This window comes from Muscardinus avellanarius (genome assembly GCF_963383645.1).
Source record: "Muscardinus avellanarius genome assembly, chromosome: 5".
NCBI lineage: Eukaryota > Metazoa > Chordata > Mammalia > Rodentia > Gliridae > Muscardinus > Muscardinus avellanarius.
The window spans coordinates 136,547,279-136,570,932 of NC_137790.1; the positions used below are offsets into that span (position 1 = coordinate 136,547,279).

Below are 23,654 nucleotides of genomic sequence, written 5' to 3' on the forward strand. Positions count from 1 at the left end.
AGAGCCACCTCCCTCCTGTGGAGCTGTGGTTTGTCACCTGCTAAATGGAGGTGGCGTTTCCATCCAGCCCCCCCTTTTCCTTGTTAAAGGTACCCTTGTCTCGGTCACCAGCATCTTTTTCTCTCCACGCCCATTACATCCTGCTTGCCTGCCTGTCTTCATATGTTTATGCGTGCCCCTGCCTCTCCAGCCTGCAAGCCCCTCGCCATCTTCCAGATCTTGTGTGTGTGTGTGTGTGTGTGTGTGTGTTACTGGGGATGGAACCCAGGGGCATTCTACCTCCGAGCTACACCCCCAGCCCTATTTTTTTCATTCTTTATTTTGAAACAGGGTCTCACTGAGTTGCAAAGGACCTCACTAAGTAGCTGAGGCTGGCCGCAAACCGCGATCTCCCTGTCTCAGTGCTGGGATAACAAGCGTGCGCCACCACGCCCGGCTCCTCTTCTGGACCCTCATGGCAGTCCTGTCTGACTCTCCTCCTTCTGCCAGAGTTCTCTTTAAAGCCCCAGCTAGCAGGGAGTGCCTCTAAACTCTGACTTGTTCTCAGGCTCCATCTTCACCTGTCCCCAGTTCCCCTGCAGTTCTTTCTCAGCCCTGAATCAACTTCAGTTTTTTGAAGAAAATGGGTGGCTTCCCACCTCTGGGTGTGCCGAGCCCTGCCCTTCACCGGAAACAGGTAGTTTCCTTCCTTCCTTCCTTCCTTCCTTCCTTCCTTCCTTCCTTCCTTTTCTTCCTTCCTTCTTTCAACAGCACTGAGGTTTGAACCCAGCTTGCTCTACCCCTGAGCCCTTTTTTATTTATTTAAATTTTCAGAATCATGTCTCACTAAGTTGCCGAGGCTGGCCTTGAACTTGTGGTCCTCCTGCTTCAGCCTCCAGGGTAGCTGGGCTTTATGGTCACGCAGCACCACACCCAGCTTTTACCCATGTGTTTACCATTTCTGATGCTCTTAATTCTTTCAGAAGATTCTAATTTCCATTAGTGTCTTTTTCCTTCAGCCTGAACAGCTTCCTTTAACCTCTCGAATAATGAAATTCTACAAGCCACAGATTCTTTGTTTCCATGTATCTGAAGATGTTTTTATTTTACTTACACTTGGGAAGAATATTTTTGCTTTGTAACTCTGAGCCCACCTTTTTTTTTTTTTTTTTCTTCAGTACTGGGGATGGAACCCAGGGGCATTCTACCTCCGAGCTACACCCCCAGCCCTAATATTTCTTTATTTTGAAACAGGGTCTCACTGAGTTGCAAAGGGCCTCACTAAGTAGCTGAGGCTGGCCGTGAACCCGGATCCTCTGGTCTCAGCCTCCCAAGTATACTGGGATTATAAGCGTGCACCACCACGCCCAGCTCACCGCTGATCTTTTGTGGGGGGCCTTTCTATTTTGACCTTTCTGTGCTTTTCTCTAACAGGCGACCATCGGGATTGACTTCTTGTCGAAAACCATGTACTTGGAGGACCGTACGGTGAGCACGGGATTTTCAAATTGGGAGGACTCCTTTGGTCTTATCCCCGGGGTCCCTTCGCCAGGCACCCCAAGAGCTTGTGCCAAGCCTGGGGCTGGAGCCGGTGGTGCCAGCATCACAAAGCCTGGCCCCAGCCCCCCCTCCAGGACCCCTCGCTGTCCCACTGACCCCTGCCCCACCCTGCAGGTTCGACTCCAACTGTGGGACACCGCTGGCCAGGAGAGGTTCCGCAGCCTCATCCCCAGCTACATCCGGGACTCCACCGTGGCCGTGGTGGTGTACGACATCACAAGTGAGTGCAGAGCTATGCCGGGAGGCGGTGGCCTCGGGGGTCCGGGTGTGACCCCGGCCAGGCGTGCCGACCTGCATGTGTGCGCGCATCCCCAGGCCTCCGTGCTGAGGCCCCGCTCCGGCCCCTCTGCCCCTCTCGCCCTGGCTGACTCCTGGGTGTGCTGGGACGGGCTTAGATGCTGGTCCCTGGATCAGCCCAGCCCAGACCCGGCAGCCGCGATCTAACATCTGGCATCTCAGCCGCCAACACGATGTGGCCCATCTCTCTGCAGCCGGCTCACGGGAGGCTCAGGGGGCTGGGACGGGGCTGAGGCAGATCCTGGGCCAGTGTACCAGGATACGGCCGCCAAGCCCTTGGCTGTGGTCACACCGGAGGAGGTGGACTCTGGGTACCATCCACAGCCCCGCAGTCACATGGAGAGGCGCACGTGCCCCGGTGCCTTCCGTCCCCCGTTCACTCTGCACCTGATCTCAGGCAGAAGCTGGCTCTGCAAGGGCTAAGTTCACGTGGCCTGCTGCCTTCAGAGGAGAGACCAGGCTGCAGGAAACAGTCCAGGCCAGGCCACCTGCCCGCCCCCAGGTGCCTGGCCGCCGAGTGACGGGCAACACCCCATGACTGCTCCTCCTGTGGCCTGTAACATCTGCCAGGGAGGAGAGGCTGCCCAGACACAGCTGCACTTCTGGGTTTCTGATACGCCTGGTTCCCTGACACCAGCTGCCAGACAGGTTCCAGAGCTCCCTTGAGCCCCCTGTGGGGAGGCCCCTTTGACCTGGGGACTGAGTGTCCCCCTCCCACCCTTCCTTCCTTCCTTCCTTTTTGCAGTACTGGGGATGGAACCCAGGAGCATTCTACCTCCAAGCTACACCCCCAGCCCTATATTTTAGTCTTTATTTTGAAACAGGGTCTCACTGAGTTGCAAAGGGCCTTGCTAAGTAGCTGAGGCTGGCCATGAACTCCGATCCTCCTGTCTCAGCTTCCCAAATGCTGGGATTACAAGTATGCACCATCACGCCCAGCTCCCCTCTTTTCTCTATCTTCTCTGAGCCTCCAAAGTCAGGTCTGATTTCAGACAGCCTCTAAAGCCACGATTCCACACAGAAATGACGGCACAGTGCCTTTCCAAATGGGGTGCCCCTCTCCCCCAAAGAATGGCTGAGCAGTCACGGGGCTCTCTGGGGCTGCGGGCAGGGCCCGAGGCCTCTTGGAAGACCACAGCCTGGAGGGCGGCATGGCTGGGCCTCCACCCACGGGTATCTGAGGCACACTCTTGCCCTCCCTCCCGTGGCTGGCCTCTGTCACCCCCAGTTTATCCCCACCTTCCTCCCCCAGATCTCAACTCCTTCCAGCAGACCTCCAAGTGGATCGATGACGTCAGGACAGAGCGGGGCAGTGACGTGATCATCATGCTTGTAGGCAACAAGACCGACCTGGCCGACAAGAGGTAAGATGCAGGGTCCAGAGATGCTGGGGCTTCGAGGCCAAGCCCGCCCCTCACTCCTGACCAGGAGTCCTGGGAGGGCTTGGTGGCATGTCTCTGCTTCGGACCTGTCCCTGTACATCGGAGCTGTAAGAATATCAGTTGACCTCTTACCTGTAGGTGTCTGATCTTTGAAGCCACCATCTTCCACTGCCCTCGGGGGCAGGGCTGTCGGCACTGCCCAGCACTGTGTGGTCTGGGCCCTACCATGGCCACAGCCCGGCCCCTGACACAGCATCGCCCGGTCCCGGGAGCTCATGCTGTCTCTGCCCCCATGAAATGCCTGCACCAGCGCACGGGGTGTGAATGCCCCGCACCCAGGTGTGACCTGTAGAATATCTGTCCAACACGAACCGCGTCCCCGGCTGGCTCAGCCCTGGCCTGTTGCTCTGTCTGGGCGTGAAGCTTTCTTGGCAGCGGCTTCTGCAGCGCGCAGGGTGACCAGGTGTCCTTTATAACCACCCATCCACTCATCTCGAGCCACTCTGACCTGAGCAGAGAGAGTGACAGGTCATGGCTGCAACAAAGCACACACCCCAGGTCCTTGGCTGAGCGGCTTTGGGGCCTGGGAAGAGTCACTTTGAGCCTTGGTGTTTGCATTTGGAAAAGGGGGCTGATAATACCACCTGGGGAGGCCGTTTGTGACTAGATCTTTACAAACATAAGCGCTTGTACTGGTGCATGTTGGGAAAGGCAGGTATGCACAGGCTTGCCTCTTGGCTCAGAAGACCCCGTGGAAGGACTAGGGACAAGGGCTGCTGTCCTCTGTGGCCTGGTGCGCCCTCCGTCCTGGAGGCGAGTGGGCGCCCTGGGAGGGAGGCCTGGGCTCAGAGCCAGTCTTCATAGCTGACCAAGGTGCCCTGCCAGGTGCCCCCGCCTTATCCCAGTTATTTCTTCTGCCTCTGTCTGCCACAAGCTGCTTTCCTGTGGAACTGATTTTCCCCCTCGCCCGCTCCCTCCAGGCAGATAACCATTGAAGAAGGGGAACAGCGGGCCAAAGAGCTGAGTGTCATGTTCATTGAGACCAGCGCGAAGACTGGCTACAACGTGAAGCAGGTGAGCTGCCCGGAGCTGGTCGGCGAGGCCCATGCGTGCGCCGCGGGTGGCCCGCGCCTGCCCTGCCCTGAGTGGCTAGCGCCTGGGCTGGAGACCGCCGCTCAGAGCACCCGTCACGCTGCCAGTGGGGAAGGAGCTAACACCCAGAGCCGGTATTGCACGGGAAGGGGCCTCACTGCAGGGCCCTCCGGACACTGCCGGTCACCAGCTACCACAGCGCTGACCAGTCACGGGCTGGAGCCAGCAAGCTGCCCAAGGATCCAGCAGCGACTCCTAGGTTCCGAGCATCTTACCTCATTGAGGACAAGGGGTCCAAGACATTTAATCAAGGGCCAGTCATGGTGGCGCACACTTGTAATCCCAGCATTTGGGAGGCTGAGTCGGGAGGATCATGGTTGGAGGACAGCCTCAGCTACTGCTTAGGCCCTTTGAGACTCTGTTTCAAAATAAAGAATAAAAAATAGAGCTGGGCATATAGCTTAGAAGGAGAATGCCCCTGGGTTCCATCCCCAGTACCACAAAAATAAAAATAATAAATAATCAAAACAAAAGGTCTGGGAGTGTAGCTTGGAGGGAGAATGCCTCTGGGCTTGATTCCAGTACCTAAAATGAATAGGTAAATGAGTAATTTCTGGGCAGCACCTGGGCTCCATGCCTGGTACTGGGCTTCATGCTCAGGACCACGGAGAGCAACTCAGAGCGCCCAACTCAGAGGGAGAGGAGAGGCGTCAGGCTGAGCCTTGACCCCAGATCCACAGACCTCGAGTGGTCCGGGGATGGAATTGAGCAGGTGAGCCGGCGTGAACTCAGGAGAGCCTCACGTTGACCACAGCTGACCCCTGGTTCCTGTGGCATTTCCTTCTGGGATGAGTGTCGGCGGCCCGTCGATGGGCATCGCCTGTGTTTTCTTATCACCTCCTGAACGCGGTGCACGTCACTACAGAATATCACAGTGTTACTAGACCTACTGCCTGTCCTTGCCTGTTAGTGAGGATGCACAAATGTCCCCGTGTCGAAAATTGGTATCTGTAAGTGTTTTGGAAATTTTACTCAGCGCCAAGTGGTTTCCTTGATGATCTTGTGTAATTGATTTTACATATTTATTATCTATTTATTTACTTTTTTATGGTACTGGAGATAGAACCCAGGGGCATTCTACCTCTTAAATCCACTCCCAGCCCCATTTCCTTTCTTTCTTCCTTCCTTCCTTCCTTCCTTCCTTCCTTCCTTCCTTCCTCCCTCCCTTCCTTCCTTTCTTTCTTTTGTTTTTTCTTTCTTTCTTCATTTATTTTGCACTCCTGGGGACGGAATCCAGGGACATTCTACTTCCCAGCCACACTCCCAGTCCTATTTTTTATTCTTTATTTTGAAACAAGATCTCACTGAGTTATAAAGGGCCTCACTAAGTAGCTGAGGCTGTCTATGAACTGTGATCCTCCTGTCTCAGCCTCCCAAACGCTGGGATTACTAAGCGTGGGCCACCACGCCTGGCTTATTCTTTATTTTGAAACAGGGTCTTACTAGGTTACAGAGGGCCTCACTAAGTAGCTGAGGCTGGCTGTGAACCTGTGATCCTCCTGTCTCAGCCTCCCAAGTACTGAGATTACAAGCAAGCCACGCCACTCCGGCTTTGGTTTTTGCATATTTGCATATTTAAGCAGTTAATTTACATATTGACTTCCCCAGGCTGCAGAAGGAGCCCTGGGCTCAGCTGCAGTGAAGAAGCCCTATCTCTGAGGATGAGCAGGGGTTGGAGAGGTGTCGGGTGGGGACAGTCAGAGTCACTGCTGCAGGCTGCCTGAGAACGTGCAGAGGGCGTGCTGAGTGGGGAGCAGGGGAGTGCGGCTTAGTGTGGGTCACTCCCGCCATCCATCCCCAGCACAACACAAGCTGCCCAGACACCTCTGGTGGCCCTGGAAAAGGAGGGGCAGGGAGGCAGGAAGAGTCGAGCAGGGAGGGCGCTGAGACTTCACAGGGGAGACCCCGGATCTCCTGGGACTCGATGCCTCCTGCCCCAGGTGGTGTGCCCCAGATGGCTCCCCGCACCTCCTTCCCAGGCGCTACCCATGGAAGATGTAAGGCCGAGGCTGCCATGGCGTCTCCTGGCTCTGAGGGGTCCTGTACTGGAGGCACACGGGAGAGAGAGACTGGACTGTTGCTTCTTGGGGGCCCCAAGGAAAGCTCAGGCATGGGGAAGCAGAGGGCTGTGCCTGCGGTCCCCAGAGCAGGTGGCCGTCGCCCAGGCAACCAGGCCAGGGAGATGCTGGTGCTGCTACTCCTCCCAGAATGCTCAGAGCCCAGGAGTCAGATGAGGTTAATTTGAACTCTGTGGTTTGTTTCTTTGTTTGTTTGGTAATACCAGGGACTGAACCAGGGGTATTCTATTTCTGACCTCCACCCCCAGCTCTATAATTAATTAATTAGTTAATTAATTATTTTTACGGTACTGTGAATGGGACCCAGGGACATTCTACCTCTGAACGATACTCCCAGCCCTATTTTTTTTTTTTACTCTTTATTTTGAAACAGGGTCTCATTGAGTTGCAGAGGGCCTCACTAAGTAGCTGAGGCTGCCCACAAACCGCGATTCTCCTGTCTCAGCCTCCCAAAGGCTGGGATTACAAGCGTGCGCCGCCACACCCAGCCTTACTCATTTTCTTTTTCTTTTTTTTTTCTTTTTTTTTTTTTTGTGGGTCTGGGGATGGAACCCAGGGGCATTTGACTTCTAAGCTACACCTCCTGCCCTATTTTTATTCTTTATTTTGAAACAGGGTCTCACTAACTAGCTGAGGCTGTCCACGAACCCCGATCCTCCCATCTCAGCCTCGCGAATACTGGGATTACAAGGGTGCACCACCACGCCCTGCCCGGCCTTATTCTTTGTTTTGAAACAGGGTCTCACTGAGTGGCTGAGGCTGGCCGCAAACCCACGATCTTCTGGTCTTGGCCTCCCAAGTACTGGGATTACAAGTGTGTGCCACCATGCCCGACAAATTGTGGTTTAGAGGAGTCTCCACCCTATGCAGAGTCCTGTGCTTTGAACACAAGGGGATTTGCTCCCAGAGACCCACACCTGAGCCCAGAGACCCACACCCTAACCCAGCATGTCTTCCTGGCTGGCAGTTTGGCCACTGGCAGAGATTGTGACTGATTAGATGAACAGGAAGAGCAGGCTCAACCACAGAAGAAATCTCCGGGATAAGCTGCCCTCCCTGCCCCCGCCCCCTTGTGCTGGGCCTACTTCCAAAGCCCCTCTGAGCACCTCCTCACGGGGTCTCACCACCTCTACCCCTGTCTCCCAGCCTGGGTGCTTTGAAAGGGCCAGGCCCTGGGCTGAGACCCTAAGTAAGACTCACCCTGGCCTGGGAGGTCTCCTGCGGCAGAGCTGAGATGCTCCAAGCCGCCGAGTTCTGCAGCTGGTATTTGTGGAGAGGAGAGGAGGTACTCATCTTTGAGTGTGCCTGGGCAGCTATCACGACCACACACGGGCGGCTTATAAATAACATGCATTTACTTCTCAGTCTGGACACTCAGAGGCCCAAGATCAGAGCTGACAGATTCAGTGCCTGGTGAGGACCTGCTCCCCATAGACGGCGCCTTTAACTGGGACAAACCCCAGGCCTCTTTGATGAGGGCATTAATCCTGTCTGTCATAAGGGCTCAGCTCTGTGACTGGTCACCTCCTGAGGGCCCCACCCCTCAACTCTCGCACCAGGACTGGGTGTCAGCATTTTAAGCCGGGGACAGAAACATTCGGACCATAGCACTTCAGAAACCTTGTACATAAAAAAACTGGGCGTAGCCGGGCGTGGTAGCGCACGCTTGTAATCCCCGCGCTTGGGAGGCAGAGACAGGAGGATCGCGCAGGTTCGAAGCCAGCCGCGCACGCTGGTTTAGGAGACTCTGTTTCCAAATAAAAATGTAAAAATAGGTCTGGGAGTGTAGCCCAGAGGTAGAAGGGCTTCCAGGAACCTCAGTACCACCAAAAAAAAAAAAAAAAAAAAAAAAAAAACTGGGCGTGGTGGCGCAGGCTTGTAATCCCAGCATTCGGGAGGTTGAGACAGGAGGATTGCGATTCGCGGACAGCCTCAGCTACTTAGTGAGGCCCTCTTCAACTCAGTGAGACCCTGTTTCAAAATAAAGAATAAAAAAAAATAGTGCAGAGGGTGTAGCTTGGAGGTCAAATGCCTCTGGGTTCCATCCCCAGACCCGCAAAAAAAAAAAAAAAAAAAAAAAAAGAAAGAAAGAAACCTTGTACACATTACCTACAGGATTTTATCTCTGTACCCCTCTACCATGACAGCCCTGATGCCAGCCCAGCCCTGCACCAACCCCCCATACACGCACACACAACCCACATGTATGTGTACACACACCAGACACCCCCACACTCACACCAACCCCCCCACCATACATATCCACACACATTTTCTATATGCTATCTAGACACACGTGTACACACACATGCATTCAAAATACATGCATTCCACAACACACCCTCAAAGAGTGCACATGTAACCCCACACACACATACACAAGCACAGAGTAGGCACACCATACACACCCAAAAGAGCCCACAGTATCGCCAGGCGTGGTGGCACACGCTTGTAATCCCAGTACTTGGGAAGCTGAGACCTGAGAATCACGGTTCGTGGCCAGCCTCAGCTACTTAGTGAGACCCTGCACAACTCAGTGAGACCCTGTCTCAAAATAAAGAATAAAAAAGTCAGGCTGGGGTTGTTCCTCGGAGGTAGAATGCACCTGGGTTCCATCCCCAGTACTGAAAAGGGAAAAAAAAAAAAACTCTCAGTATCAAGTTTGCACTCCACGCCCCTCACTGTGACTGTGGCCCTGACTCCCGGTGCCCGGGGCCTCGGTGCCCCTCAGCAGGAGTCCCCGAGTTCGGGGAGAGAGTCCTTTGTCTGGAGCACAGGTCAGAAGTTGGTTTCCTCCACCATCTCCGAGGGTAGCAGAGAGAAGCCCTACCCAAGGGCCTGCCCGGTGGGGGCCCAGGTCATTTTGCACCAGAGAAGGTCCTCAGCAACCACTGCGCTGACCCCAGCTCCCCGCCCCACCCCAGTGCCCGAGAGGGTAGCCAAGAACTCAGGAGCAGCCCTGCCTGAGGGCGGCCGACCGGGCGGGCAGGACAGTGAGTGGGGAGACTGGAGGGCACGGTCGGTCCAGGGCTCACCCCGTGTCCGTCTCTGCAGCTCTTCCGGCGCGTGGCGTCGGCTCTGCCCGGCATGGAGAACGTCCAGGAGAAGAGCAAAGAAGGCAGTATCCTTTTCGTTTGGCGAGTGAGTGGAGGGACGGACGGAGGCCGTTCATTTCAGTGCATCAGAGGGCCACTTGTCGGCCTCCGGCCGGCGGTCCCCACCCACAGCATGGGGACCTCGTGGTCCTCGCGCCCCATCGACTCCAGCCATCGACCGTGGGGAGGCTGAGGGGATGCGCTGCAGGGATGGTGTGCGCGGGGAGTGGGCAGCGTGACCGTGTCCCGCGTGTGTTTCATGAGTACAGGCAGCGTCTCCACTGTGTGAGGGCTGTTGTGCACCGAGCATGTGGTTCCAACATGTCTACACGGCATGACCACCCTCCAGCCGATGCTGCCCTGGTGCATGCCCAGTTTTCCCGTGCCTGGCCTCACGCAGCCCATCCCCTGCTGCTCTATGGAGCGGGCTTGCCCGCCCCTCACACGGTCCACCCCAAACCTGATCTGGCACCAGGGCGCTGCAGTGGAGGTCCAGAGAGGGAGTAAGCTTTGCCCATAGTCACACAGCATGAAGGTGTGGACTCCGCGTCCACCCTGGGCTTGCTTCCTCTATCCCGGCCCTACACTGTCCTGATACGCTGTCCCTTGAAGGGCAGCTGAGCACATCCCGCGAGAACCGGCTTGGCGGGGGAGGAGGCCATGGTCCCACACACTGGCCTTCCTTGCGTCTCATCAAGACATCCCTGTCCAAGTAAGCCACTAGAGACTGGGCACTCATGTCCCCAGCCGGCATCTTTCAGAAGCCAATGGTCCAGCTGGGATTCGTGTCGCACGCCTGTAATCCCAGGATTTGGGAGGCCGAGGCAGGAAGATCATAGATTCGAGGACAACCTCAGCAAGTAATGAGATTCTCATCAACCTAGTGAGCGAGACGCTGTTTCCAAATAAGATTTTTATAAAGACTAGGGCTGGGAGTGTAGTTTGGAGGTGGAATGCCCCTGGGTTCAATCCACACATACATCAAAGAAGGGAACGTGTTCCCACTAAGCGCTTCCCAGCATCCTCCACCCATCCCTGTTCGTGGCCACCCAGGGCAGGTCAGAGAGGCCGAGGGCGCCTTCAGGCTGATGAGGTTTGAAGCAAAGGAAACGAATAGCCGGATACTGGAAGCCGGAGAGATGGCCTGTCCCCTCCTGTGCCTGCTGCAGCCAGTGCAGTGTCTCCGGATGCTGAGAGCCTGGGGCTGCCGCACAGGATGCTGGGAAGCCGCGTGCCCTTCCAGGTGCACGAACAGCATCATTTCCAGAAGGTGAGCAGAGGCTTCTGTGTCCCCAGAGGACCAGCAGTGGCCGGGCTCAGGGGCAGGTCTGAGCACTGTGGATGGAAGAGCAGGTGCTGGGTCATGGTGCAGCTTGGTGCACCCCTCAGGAGAAAGCCCCTGGTGTTCCCGGGCATTGAGGCTCCTTGGAGGGGCCGGTGGCCCACGAAGCCCACCTCCAAGACCGAGAGAGAGGAGGAGGAGGAGGAGGAGGAGGAGGAGGAGGAGGAGGAGGAGGAGGGACCAGGGGGTCCTGCCTCACGCTGATGACGGCCTGCTCCGTACCCCGCCCGCTCCCAAGGCGCCACGGGCCAGTGGTGACCATTTCATTTGCTTCTCCCAGAGCCCCGCGTGAGGGCTTCATGCTGGGCTCTTGGGTCAGATGGGCTCCAAGTCTAGGCTGACAGTGACATGTCCCCATCAGAGCGTGCCAGCACCTCATGCAGCGGGGGGGGGGGGGACGACTGCGGGGCAGATAGCAAGCCGTGTGCAGGCGGTGGGCCTGTGTTTCTTTCTGGCAGATGCAGCCCCACCCTCTCCCCCGGCTGGGGCCTTCTGCACAGCTGGGGCCAGGGAAGCCTGCAGCAGACCCCCGAGGCCCTGGAAGGAGCCAGGCCAGAGCAGCCGCCATTCTGGTTCAGCCAGGGCAGTGGACCGGCCCTTTCGTTCATGGAGGGTCCAAACCCAGATGTTTTGAAGATGTGTGCTTTGGGGTCATATTTGGAATTGTGTTCAACTTCAAGAGCAGCTACATAGAGGCCCAGCTTTGGGATGTGTGAAATGTCGGGCATGGAGCTCCTGTCTGCTGCGTCCCGGTCTGCACCTTCAGGTCCAGGACGGGAGGCCTCCCCCGGCCCCTGCCCCCAGCTCAGCCTGGGGCCATGAAAGAGCAGAACCATGAGCCTGGGCCCTTTCTGACCAAGGCTGGCATTGTAAGTAATGGCAGTAACTTGGGCGCTTGGTGAAGCGGTCCTCGGGATGGCGATGTGCCAGGCAGGGAGCAGTGTGACCCGGGCCCCCAGCAGGTTCCTTGACAGAGCTGGGACCAGCTCCAGATATCTGTGCCTCCCAGCCATTATACTCTACCGGGGCAGAGGGAGTCTGACACCGCAGACACAGACAACATTGTGCCCACCACGGTGGAGTCCCGGCAGGAATCTGTACCAGGCAGACGGTGGGGGTGGGGGGGACCGTAGCAAGCTGGCTGGGCCCACTCGTCACTGTCCCAGGGCCGGAGGGAAGAGGCAGGGCTCCGAGTGTGGTCAGTGACGAGACAAACGTGGGCCAGAAAGACAAGGTGAGCTTTCTGGTTCCGCCTACAGGAGACACACATCGCAGGCCCCTAAGGCTTATGGGAAGTTTCCAAGTGAGTTTCTCCTGCTGTGGATTTTGTAGAGAGGGGTCTGCTCATTCTTCACCATCCTTTCAATTAGGAAGCAACGCCTGGACATTGTATCGCCGTAGCACGTGGCATTACGGTTAAAGAGGTAGTATCCAATGACAGTATGTGTGGGGACCTAGAGGAGGACCTGAGCTCGTGCTGTCCAGTACTGTAGCAACATGTGGCTATTTCCATATATATATAATTTTTTTGTGTGTGAACTAGAGGTTGAACCCAGGGCCATTCTACCTCTGAGCTACACCCCAAACCCTGTTGTTTTATTCTTTTCTTTTCTTTTTTGTAGTAGTACTGGGGATGGAACCCAGGGACCTTCTACCTCCAGGTTATACCCCCGACCTATTTTATATTTTATTTGGAAACAGGGTCTCACTAAGTTGCTGAGAGCCTCACTAAGCAGCTGAGGCTGGCTTCAAACCTGTGCGATCCTCCCGTCTCAGCCTCCCAAGTACTGGGATTACAAGCATGCGCCACCACGCCCGGCTTATTCTTTATTTTTAAAACAGGGTCTTACTAAGTTACAGGGGGAGGGGCTCACTCAGTAGCTGCAGCTGGCCACAAACCTGCGATCCTCCTTTCTCAGCCTTCCAAGTACTGGGATTACAAGCTTGCACCACCATGCCTGGCTTATTTGCATTTGAATCATTTAAGATGACATCCAGCTGCCCACACACACTAGCCTGGGTTCCAGGGCTCAGCTGCCCTTGTTGCCGATGGCTACCATATTGGACAGTGAAGATACAGATGTGTCCATTCTTGCTCAGAGTTCTCTTGGACAGGGCAGCTCTGCAAGCATCTGGAGAATCAGCATCCCAGGTGCCCATGTTTTGGGACTCTCCCAAATAACTGGTTAGAAATACATATCCAGGAGCCATCCCCAGATCTACTGAGGCCCAGGAAGGTTTAGTTTTTGGTTTTTGTTTTGTTTTGTTTTGTTTGTGGTACTGGGGATGCAACCCAGGGGCATTCTACCCCAAAACTTATTTTTTATTCTTTATTTTGAAACAAGGTCTCACTGGGTTGCAGAGGGCCTCGCTCAGTAGCTGAGGCTGTCCATGAACCGCGATCCTCCTGTCTCAGCCTCCCAAGTACTGGGATTACAAGCGTGGGACACCAAGCCTGGCTTCCAGGAAGGTATAGTTTTAGCCAGTTTCCCAGGAGATTTTTTTTTTTTTTTTTTTGTGGTACTGGGGTTCCTGGAAGCCCTTCTATCTCCGGGCTACACTCCCAGACCTATTTTTACATTTTTATTTGGAAACAGGGTCTCCTAAGCCAGCGCACGCAGCTAGCTTTGAACCTGCGCGATCCTCCTGTCTCTGCCTCCCAAGCGCGGGGATTACAAGCGTGCGCCACCACGCCCGGCTCCCAGGAGATTTTTGATGTAGTCCTTGTGAGAACAACTGCAGTGCATTGTGCTAAGGATTTATTTTTAATGACAGTTGGTGACTTTCATACCAGGCGAATGGGATTCCGTAAGAGTGGCCAGGCTGGCAGCTCCCCCAACGCTTCTCAACCGGGACTAACTGCTCCTCCCGACACATGTGGCCGCATCTCTAGACATTCTTTTGTTGTTATGTTGAGGAAGAGATGTGACTGGTGTCCAGCGGGTACTCCATAGGGAGATGTTGTTTAATACCCTGTATGCATAGTTCAGCACCCACAGCAAAGAATTAGGGGACACAAAATATCAGCAGTGTGGAGATTGAGAAACCAGAGCCAGAGGGATTCAGCGCAGCCGTATGCTCTATGTATAGCCATATCTATATTTATTTTTTTGACAGTTGCTGAATATTTAGAGAAGTTTATTAGAAAGATAGAAATACAGAAAATAGAAATACAGCTCCATACCAGACTGGCATGGAGGGGTGACTCGAAATGAATACACCCTAGCCATATCTATATTTAAAGTTATACCTCTGGGCTGGAGATGTGTCTCAGTGATAGAGCGCATGCTTAGGGTTCGATCCCCAGCAGAAATAAACAAAGTGAAGCATAGCCCTGTGGTGAGCTGGGCTTGGGTTAGTACCGGGCTCCTCTGCCTTGTGTCTGGAGAACGTTTTACTTGCCGCCGCCCAAGGTCTGATGTTGAAAGGAGGCTGTACATCCTCAGGGGGTCGTACAGCGCAGAGCCAGGTGCCCAGCGCTACCTGGAAGGGCTCTCACCGACAAACAAGGACCCTTCTAGTGTGTTTGTCTTTGGTACTGGGGCTTGAACCCAGGGGCATTCTACCTCTAAGCGACACCCACAGCCCTATTTTTATTCTTTATTTTGAAACAGGGTCTCACTAAGTTGTAGAGGGCCTCACTAAGTAGCTGAGGCTGGCCGTGAACCTGCGATCCTCCTGTGCTAGCCTCCCAAGCACTGGGATTACAAGTGTGCGTCACCACGCCTGGCTCCCCAGCCCTTTTTATTTCTTGTTTTGAAACAGAGTCTCACTATGTTTCTGATACTGTCCTCAAAGCAAACCTCCAGTCTCGGCCTCCCAAGTACTGGGATGCAGGCGGTGCCACCCCTTTTGGTTGAAGGACCCTTTTTGCAGGTGAGACAGGGAGGGAGCCTGGGTGTAGGGAGTTGGCTTTGGGGCACGACCACGCTGAGCGCGGGCTGGGAGGGTTCAGAAGGAGCGCCTGGGGAAGATTGGGGGGCCTAAGCACCCAAGCCTGCAGTGTGGATGGTTCCGGGACCTGCAGGGACCACAGAGCTACAGTGGGCAGGGGGCAGGAGCGAGGGATTCTGCGAGGATGGAAGCCCGGCCTCCTGTGTGCTAGCAGGTGCCCCAGCACCGAGCCACACCTCCGGCCCTGCAGCAGGGTGCTTCATGAAACCCGACAGCAGGCACAATGGCCCAGACCTGGAGTGACTGCACGGCACTCGAGGGTTGAGGCCTCAGCCACAATTTGATCTGGCTTGATGCAAGGCATCATCTCGAGCAGTTACAGTCTGGGAGCTCAGCCCAGTGAGGAGAGCAGAGGGCCGTATCCGGAGCCCATTTCTCTGGTGACCTGAGTGCTTCTCGGGTCCACAGCCCCAAGGGTGCGGGTAGAAGGGGCTGGAAGGGGGCTGTGCTTGTCCCCCTTGGAACCCGAGTGACCTGCTTTGATTGGAGGGGCCAGGCTCCCTTGTTCTTGGAGGTGTGTGCGTTGGGCTGGGCCTGGCTGCCCCCTCACCTCCAGTGGGCTTGGCCTGGGGCCGTGGTGGAGAGCTGGTGTTTGAGCACTGTCTCTTCTGAGACAGGGACTCCCAGGTCTGTGTGTTAATGCTGATGTGATGGCCCAGGACAAGCTTCGCTCTGGGTGGACAGGGATTTGGGGATGTGGTAGGTGGGTGGGGATTCGGGGATGCGGCAGGTGGATGGAGATTTGGGATGCGGCTGGTGGATGGGGATTCAGGATGCGGCAGGTGAATGGGGATTCGGGATGCGGCTGGTGGGTGGGGATTCGGGATGCAGCAGGTGTGGTACCCAAGGGTTTGGTCCTCGGCTATAATTCCAGCCCAGAGCCAAGTCCTCCGGTGATTGCGGGAGGGCAGAGCAGCTGCAGGGGTGGCTCTCGGCGACAGTCCTCTTCCTTAGCCGCCTCTGCAGTGATTGACATCAAGCTGGACAAGCCCCAGGAGCCCCCGGCCAGCGAGGGCGGCTGTTCCTGCTAATGCGCAGTGCGACCCGCGCCCTAGACACCACGCGCTTGTTGTGTTGCTTCCTATTGGTTAGCTACCTAACGGGGGTGGGGAACGAGTGTACCCAGATGGGAGGACTTTTCTTTTCTCTCTGTCTCTACGAGTGGGGTGGGCTGGGGAGGGAGGCTGGGCATGGGGCGGGGCGGGGGGGGTCACATCACTCTGAACAGCGGTTCCTTAAACAACTATTTTTTGGTTTGGTTGTAATATATTGTACTTTATTAAGATTGCCAAAAACTGTTAAAATTTAAAAAAAATTTAAATCATGTGTATACAACTTTTTGCCAGATAAAAGAAAAAATGTAGTCATTTTTATTTGAAAGATGTGCTTTTTAATTTTGTTTTGGTTTTTGTATATTTGTAAACTTACAGAGAACCTCTTCCACACACCTCTTCCTTCCTGTTCTCTTTGACCTGTCCGTCAACCTCTGCCTTCTTCCCACCCCCACCCAGCCCAGGAAATTCATATGATTAACCGAGCAACTTAATTAGGCTTCAGACCCGGGCCATCTGGCCCAGAACAACCAGACCCCACAGGGTTAAGTCAAACATTGGTCCAAGAGGCCGCACCTGCCTCCCATGGGCGTGGGCAGGGCCCGAGCTGGAGGAGGCTTGGTGGACGCCACAGGCACGACCTCCGCTCCTTTTCCCCTGAAAAGCCTCATGGGGGCGGAGGGCACGGGCAACCTCGTGTGCTCCACGCCCGCCCCAGCAGAGCAAGAGGAAGGACGGGGTGTGTGGGCCCCTGCAGCTGAGGCCGGCTGTGGTTCCTAGGCGGGCATCCTGTGTGGTTCTGAAATGTTTTAACCGACCTGCCCAACAGGCAGCACCCGGGGCTGGGTTGACCGGGAAGTTCAATGCACAACGCTGGGGGGCGTGCCACCCCGAGGCCCTCCTCTGGGCGGAAGGGAGGCTGGAGCCCGGGCCACAAGCGGCCGGTCCATCTGTGACTCCGGAGAGAGGGCGGCCCAGAGCCTCTGCCTTGGGAGAGACGCGTTCTCGGCCCCTGGGCGGCTGACGTGGCTGAGTATGCTTCTGGAAAAGCCGATTTCTCGATGAGTTCTCGGTACAGTTGAAGTCTCTGTGCACAAAAGTACGTTTGCGGGTATCACGGCTGCACCGTGAGCCCCTGAGGTGAGGGTCAAGATGGGGTCTCTGGCTGGTTTTTTACTTATTCCTGAGAACGGCCGAGTCCTGAGGGTCCCGTAACATCTCTCCAAAGAGTATGTTCTCTTGTACATGAAATAACCCACTCGGCCAGTATTCTAAATTGACCCCCACTCATCGGCCCTCGGCCTGCACACAGCCAGTCACCTGGGCCGTGACCCTGACCAAAACATTCCCCCGCTCCTGCCCAGCTGTCCTGGCTTACTCCAGGCCGCTGACGGGCACGTCACAGATGGGCTGAACGGCCTTCCGAGGTGTGGCAGGGTGAATTCCTCCACGAAGCCGGACTCCAACGAGGTTATCGGAATGGACCTTCTCAGAAACAAATCCAAAATGGCTGACATCCGTGCAGCGGACCCGGCCACGTGCTGCCCGCCCGGGGGGCCGGGTCAGAGCTGATCTTTTAGAGAGGCATGCACCTCCAGGTGAAGAGGAAGCAGGATCCCAGCGGCCACCTCTTCCGGAAGGCAAAGGCCAACGTAGGAGCATGATCCCAGCGTTACTTGTTTAGTTTTTATATGTGTGTACATAATTATATAGAGAGATAGCCTTGTGTATACACCTTCCACAAACGACACATCCTCACACAGAGATACATGTGCTCACTGTATATTCTTGTCTCCTGCTCTAAGGTTGGAACTTTGCATTGTGGTAACAGTTAGGGAAATCATTCACAAAGTACTGCAACGTGTTGAGATAAGAGATACTTAATATTGTCAAATAACTTGTGATTATCTTGCCATCAATAAAAATAATGCATAGTTGTGTTAAACTACAGGTTAAAAAAATAGCCCCTGTGAATATCTCCACCACCTCCGGTGTTTTCTTTTCGGGGGTGTGCATGCCTGTGTGGGCCGGTGCTCCCCGCTGTTGGGCATGCCCCCAAGTGGTGCTTGTTGGAAGGGAGCCTCCTTCCCTCGTGAGGGTTTACAGGAGTCCTTCTTACTGGGTCTGGCCTGCTTGGCAGCGACGGCCATCGCTTGTGGCCTTGGCACAGCCCCATTGGTGGGGGGTCTTGGTGAATGAGTGTATGGTAGGTTTTAATTCTCTTGGCACTGAAGAGTAGCTTTTCTTAAAACGTCCTGTAAAACAGAGTGGAAACTTGGTTCTCTTCTTGTGTGCGGATGACCCAAGGCACCATGGTCTGGGTTTCCATCATGGAACAGTAAGACGGTGACAGATGTTGTCGGGGTTGATGTGGCCTTAGTGAGTCCTGCTCTGCCTCGCCTGCGCACATCCCGTCTGGAGTCCCGGCCCTCCCCGGGCCCGTGGTCTCCAGGGTGAGGACGGTTCCCTGTCTTGCCTTGGCCTGGCTTTCTTCAGCCTGATCGCCGACCTCCCTCTGAGGACCTAGTGAGGCGGCCAGGCCTTGTTCACAGAAATGTGGTGACCCCAGGTGACATCACTGTCTGCCTGCTGGTAGCTCTTGACTCACAGTCAAGGTTTAACACCGAAATGGCCAGGTTCTTAAAGGAGATGAAGTTGGCGCGGCGCCCCTAGTGAGAACTTGCATCTTTGCTGAACCTACACTGGTTAGCAGAGGACAAAGCAGAGGGGCCCTTTTAGGACTTGATCCCCGTGTAGTAATTCAGGCCCCAAAGACTGGGCCTGACGTGCGGATGCGCAGGGTCCTCTTCTTTGGGCCCTCTCTTCCTGTAGGGATGTCGCAGCAAAGCTGTCAGTAAAGCCGGTCCACATCAGAATAGACACGGGGAGATGGAGCATGAGGCCGGGGGGCACAGATGCGCCCGGCTGAACTGTGCCGTGAGCGTCACGGCCGTGGTTCCGCATTCCCAGGCTAGTGGGTGATTGTTTGAGGCCCGGCTGCCGTCACCTTGAGCACCGTCTTTCCATCACCATCCTTAAACATTCTGCAGTGCTCTTGAGGGACGCAACGGCTGGGCCAGTTCCAGGGGCTTGGGCCCCAGAACCGAGAGCCGATGGGGGTAGTAGTGCAGACACATTTGGGGGCGCATCTCTCTCATCCAGTGGCAACCATGGGTGCCGCTAGCCCATCTTCAAATGCCAGGCAGGACAGTAAAGGGACGGCGCTGCCGGCTTCGGCGTCCTGCAGAGTGGCCTCATTCCTTTGCAAGGGCGGGAGGCAGGTGAGGACGGCAGGGCAGGAGCCCGGGTGGCTAAGCAGGCCAGTGTCTGCGTGCATCTCTGGCTCGGGGGTGCGCCCAGTTTGCTAGTTTCCGATCTACCTCTCCTTGAAGAATGTGAGGCCTCGTCCCTTTGCCCAGCAGCGAGGAGAACCTGTAACCTGTCCCGCTTGTGGGTGGGTGGGAGAGCCGGCACAGGGCGACTTCCTTCTTGGCACCCAGCCAGCCAAGGTGTCGCCGCGTGTGCACGTCGGCCCAGAAAGGACAGGTGTGCGTGTGCGTGCGTGTGTGTGTCCTTCGGGTCATCTGCTCTGGGCTTAGGACGTGAGGTTCTCCCTGGGGTATCTGAGCGGGCTGGGAGAGATTGCAGACGCACTCGGGGTCACCAAGTCTACTAGGGTCATCTTGGGCAACCACTCAGATCAGGGTGTCCTTTCTGTTTTTGTTTGAAATCAACTCTAGGTATTCCACACGCTTGGGGTCTCAGTGTGCAGCTTCCTTGGGCTCCGGACCCCTGTCTGGTTGAAACGCCCCCCGGGGTACGGGTTTGGTCAGGAAAACCGTCCCCCAAGGCGAGGCGGCGTCTGGCGGTGTGCTGACTTCGCCTCTCCCACCTCCGCAGCGCCCCTCTCAAGGGCTGGCTGTGAGCAGCAGAGGGCGGCCTTCCCATCGCTGAAGGGCTCGGAAGGCGCCATACTGACGTTACGTTAAACTGTGTAAAATGTGGGACAGACTCAGCATGTTGCTCAAACAATAAACCGTCCTGATTCTCAGCACAGCGCTTCTCTGGTTTTTAAGTGGTACATCGTATCTGGGCCCCAAAGCCCTCTTCTGGAGCCTGGGTGGTGTGGTGTGGCCCCTACTCAGAGTCCGGTGTTGCCCCCTGCCCACCCGGCTCCACCAGCTACGAGGGGCACTGCAGGGCACGCTAGCTGGTACCATCACGGCCACACGCAGCCCTACAATCCTGCAGGGACCAGATCTCCATTCCTTCCCATTTCCAGAAAGCCGTGTGTGTGTGTGTGTGTGTGTGTGTGTGTGTGTGTGTGTGTGTGTGACAGAGACAGAGACAGAGAAAGAATAGATGCTGATTATTGAACCCAGAGGCAGTGTGTGTGTGTGTGTGTGTGTGTGTGTGTGTGTGTGTGTGTGTGTGACAGAGAGAGACAGAGACAGAGACAGGATAGATAGATGCTGGATATTGAACCCAGAGGCATTGTGTGTGTGTGTGTGTGTGTGTGTGTGTGTGTGTGTGTGTGTGTGTGTGAGACAGAGAGAGACAGAGAAGAGACAGAGAGAGGATAAATGCTGGATATTGAACCCAGAGGCATTGTGTGTGTGTGTGGCAGAGAGAGACAGAGAGAGGAATAGATAGATGCTGGAGGCATTCTACCAGAGGCATTCTACCCCAAGCTACACCCCTAGCCTTATGTTTAGTTTGAAACGGTCTCGCTGGGTTGATGAGTCTCACTACTTGCTGAGGCTGTCCTCAAACCTGAGAACCTCCTGTCTCAGCCTCCCAAGTACTAGGATTAAGGAATGTGCCATCATACTCAACTTTGGGAAGCTATTTTGAAGGTAAGAATGTAGAGGAATCATAATCCCCTTTCAGATGACACCAACCAGCCAAAATACCCCAGCTCTACCGTCCACCAGCTAAGCGACATCCCTGCGAGACCCCTGAGATTTCGGGCCTCTCCAAACCAAGAAGTACCCTAATGCTAGTCTAGTTCAGGGTCAAATCCCAAGGACTCAGAGGTTAAGATTAGGCTCAGAAGTGCCCTGGCCTGAGAATGCTGGGAATCTCATTCTTCAGACCCCACTTAAAGGTTGTCCAGGTATAGTGGTGCATGCCAGTGCTTGGAAGGCTCAGGCAGGAGGATCGCAAGTTCAAGGCTAACCTCAGCAACTTGGTGAGACTTTCTGCAGCTGAGTGAGACCCTGTTTCAAGGGAAAAAAAATAAATAAAAAAGGCTGGGATATAGCTTAGAGGGAGAATGTTTTTAGGTCTGATCCCTAATACAAAAAAACAAAAAACAAAACAAACAAACAAAAAAACAAGAAAACCTACAACCCAAAAGATTCTAACAGTTCTGGAACAGCCTCCAACCTGCCACTTCAAGGAGGCCATCTCTGATTGGAAGGGAGAGGAGATGGAGGGCCGCCCACTCTGCCTTGCGTCATAGCGTGAGGTGGGCAGGTATGGGGATGTCTGGGCGGAGGGCGGAGAGCCAGAGCAGGTGCTACACGGGCCAGAGCAAAGCTGTTCGGGACAAGCTGTCCTTCCCAAGACTACGGAGCCCAGGGCGACGTGACTTCACAGGCCACGAGAGCAAGGGCCCCGGGGGCACCGTGTGGACGCTCACCAGAGAAGCGCTGCGGGTACCCGGGCAGCTCTCCTCCTCCCTGTGTAAGAGTGCAGGGCGCCATGTGCTACCTCATTTGTTTTTGTTTTTAAAGGGGAAATAATATTCCAGACAACAGAAATGGCCCAGTGCCCCCAGGGGACCCTCGTGTCTAGCAGGAGCCGCTCAGCGCCTCTGGGAAGTGGCGGACCCCAGGCCCTGCCCACCTGCTGTTGCTCAGGAGACGGGGCCCCCAGAAAGTGGTGGTGGCTGAGACCTGCCACACTCCCAGGGTGCGCTGGGCCACAGCTGCCATGCGTGTTACCATATATGGTCGTGCCCGGTCTGTCTGGCCCTGCGACCTGACCACGCTCTTTCTACCCTGGTCACGCTGGGTCTGTTTTTATTGAATGGCTTCAGGGCCACAGAGGAGACCCCGTGTACAGAATGACACTAGCCTCCCCTCCGGGCCCTACGCGGCTCCCCAGGACTGGCCACCAGGCCCTCGCCCTGGCCCGGCCCCTCTTGTAGCATGGGCACTGGAAGTGGGGTGCGCTCCTGGAGGGCTCTGTAACCTGTTCGTCACCGTTCCAAGAGCTTAGCAGGGTCTGTGGCCCAAGACCTAAGAACAACACAAGCCAGGTGCGATGGTGCACGTCTGTAATCCTAGTATGTGGGAGGCTGGGACAAGAGGATCGTAGGTTTGAGGACAGCCTCAACAACTTAGTGAGGCTCTCAGCAACCTAATGAGACCATTTCCAAATAAGAAATAAGAATTGGTGTGGGGGTGTAGCTGGGAGGTAGAATGCCTCTGGGTTCAATTTCCAGTAAAACACACACACACACACACACACACACACACACACACACACACACACACACAGATATTCTAGCCACCTCTCCCAAGGGCATGTAGGAGCCCTGGGAGCAGGTAAGACTTGTCCAGCATGTAGATCCCTAAGACCCCACGCTCTAAGACCCAAACATCCACTCACATCCTCCAGTCGGCCTGGCAAGCGTGGGGGAGAACACTGCCGGCTGAGGACCACTGTCTGATTGTAGCTTCCTTCCCCAAAGACCACCTTGAGGCCTTGAATGAACGCTGCCTTTCTCCCCTTCCTCCGTCACCCCATTGGTGTACTGATCCCTCCGGTGTAGTCGCTTCAACCTGACAAAACAGGTCTGCGGGAAGGCATCTCTGAGCAGGGCAACCTGGCCCTGGCCCTTATCCCACGGGCACCACGTGTGAAGTGACCGGCCATCCTCCTGCCTCAGCCTCCTGCCTCAGCATATGCCACTGCGCCCAGCAGCCTCACGCAGGTTTTTATTTGTTGACTCTCCCTGGTCCCTCCTGACCAGGTCAGGTGCCTGGCCCTCTAGGGTGGCCATGCAGTTGGCCCTGCTCTGGCATTGGCTTCTCGTTTACCGCAACCACCGTGTCCTGTGAGGCTCTGCTGTAGATGCGGCCATCTCTGAGCTCGGGATGTAGAGTTGGACCTGAATCCCAACACATGCTCACATCTGTTCTCACAGTATCATTCTATTTAATGCTTTGAACTAGACACGTTGTCTTTATTCATCAAGAAAAGTAGTAATCATTTACAAAAGCAATAAAAAAGCCAAATGTTTAAGACAGCAAGAACGGCACTATCGCTTTGAGAAGGCAATGTGGTTTTTTTAAGCATGAGTGAGCACACACTTGGAAAGCTACACTTAGAAATCCACAGAAGACTTTTTCCATTTTGGACTTGTTCCAGAGCATTCTAACTAAGGGTATAAAATAGGAACCGACCGCACAGCACATGAAGATACCCAGGGACCCTCAGCCATCCTCAGGGCAGAGCAGTGTCTGAACCCCCGACGGCTGCCCTGTGACCAGTAGGACCTGAGACTCTGGGCACTGGGGATCTGACATTTACAGCTAGGGCCCCGACGGGCTCTCGAAACCCGAGTGCTGAGCTGGAGTGTGGACGAGTCTCCGAGCCGAGGAGCAGCGCAGCCACATCAACTCACTTGGTGCCTTCACACATCGGGTGACTCATAGTGTCACCGCACCCGCAAATCTAAGGCGCCCCAAGGACTAGCTACGTGTTGCCCAGCAATGCCAGAGGCAACTGGAAATCAACGCGGTTCATAAATA

General features: G+C 55.3%; 1 protein-coding gene across 2 annotated transcripts in view; it reads left to right on the top strand.

The window, feature by feature from the left end:
• The window catches only part of RAB6B (RAB6B, member RAS oncogene family), a gene marked incomplete at both ends in the record, with an annotated part of 50,255 nt that extends 34,385 nt beyond the window's left edge, over positions 1-15,870 (top strand). The window contains 6 exons of one of the 2 annotated variants that reach the window (XM_080695498.1): positions 1,414-1,467; positions 1,654-1,759; positions 3,089-3,200; positions 4,199-4,292; positions 9,503-9,569; positions 15,806-15,870. In XM_080695498.1, the coding sequence (XP_080551624.1) occupies positions 1,414-1,467; positions 1,654-1,759; positions 3,089-3,200; positions 4,199-4,292; positions 9,503-9,569; positions 15,806-15,870 (498 nt within the window). The remainder of the gene's footprint in view (positions 1-1,413; positions 1,468-1,653; positions 1,760-3,088; positions 3,201-4,198; positions 4,293-9,502; positions 9,570-15,805) is intronic. The other variant, XM_080695499.1, reaches the window with a different exon arrangement.
• Between the last annotated feature and the right edge of the window lie 7,784 nt (positions 15,871-23,654).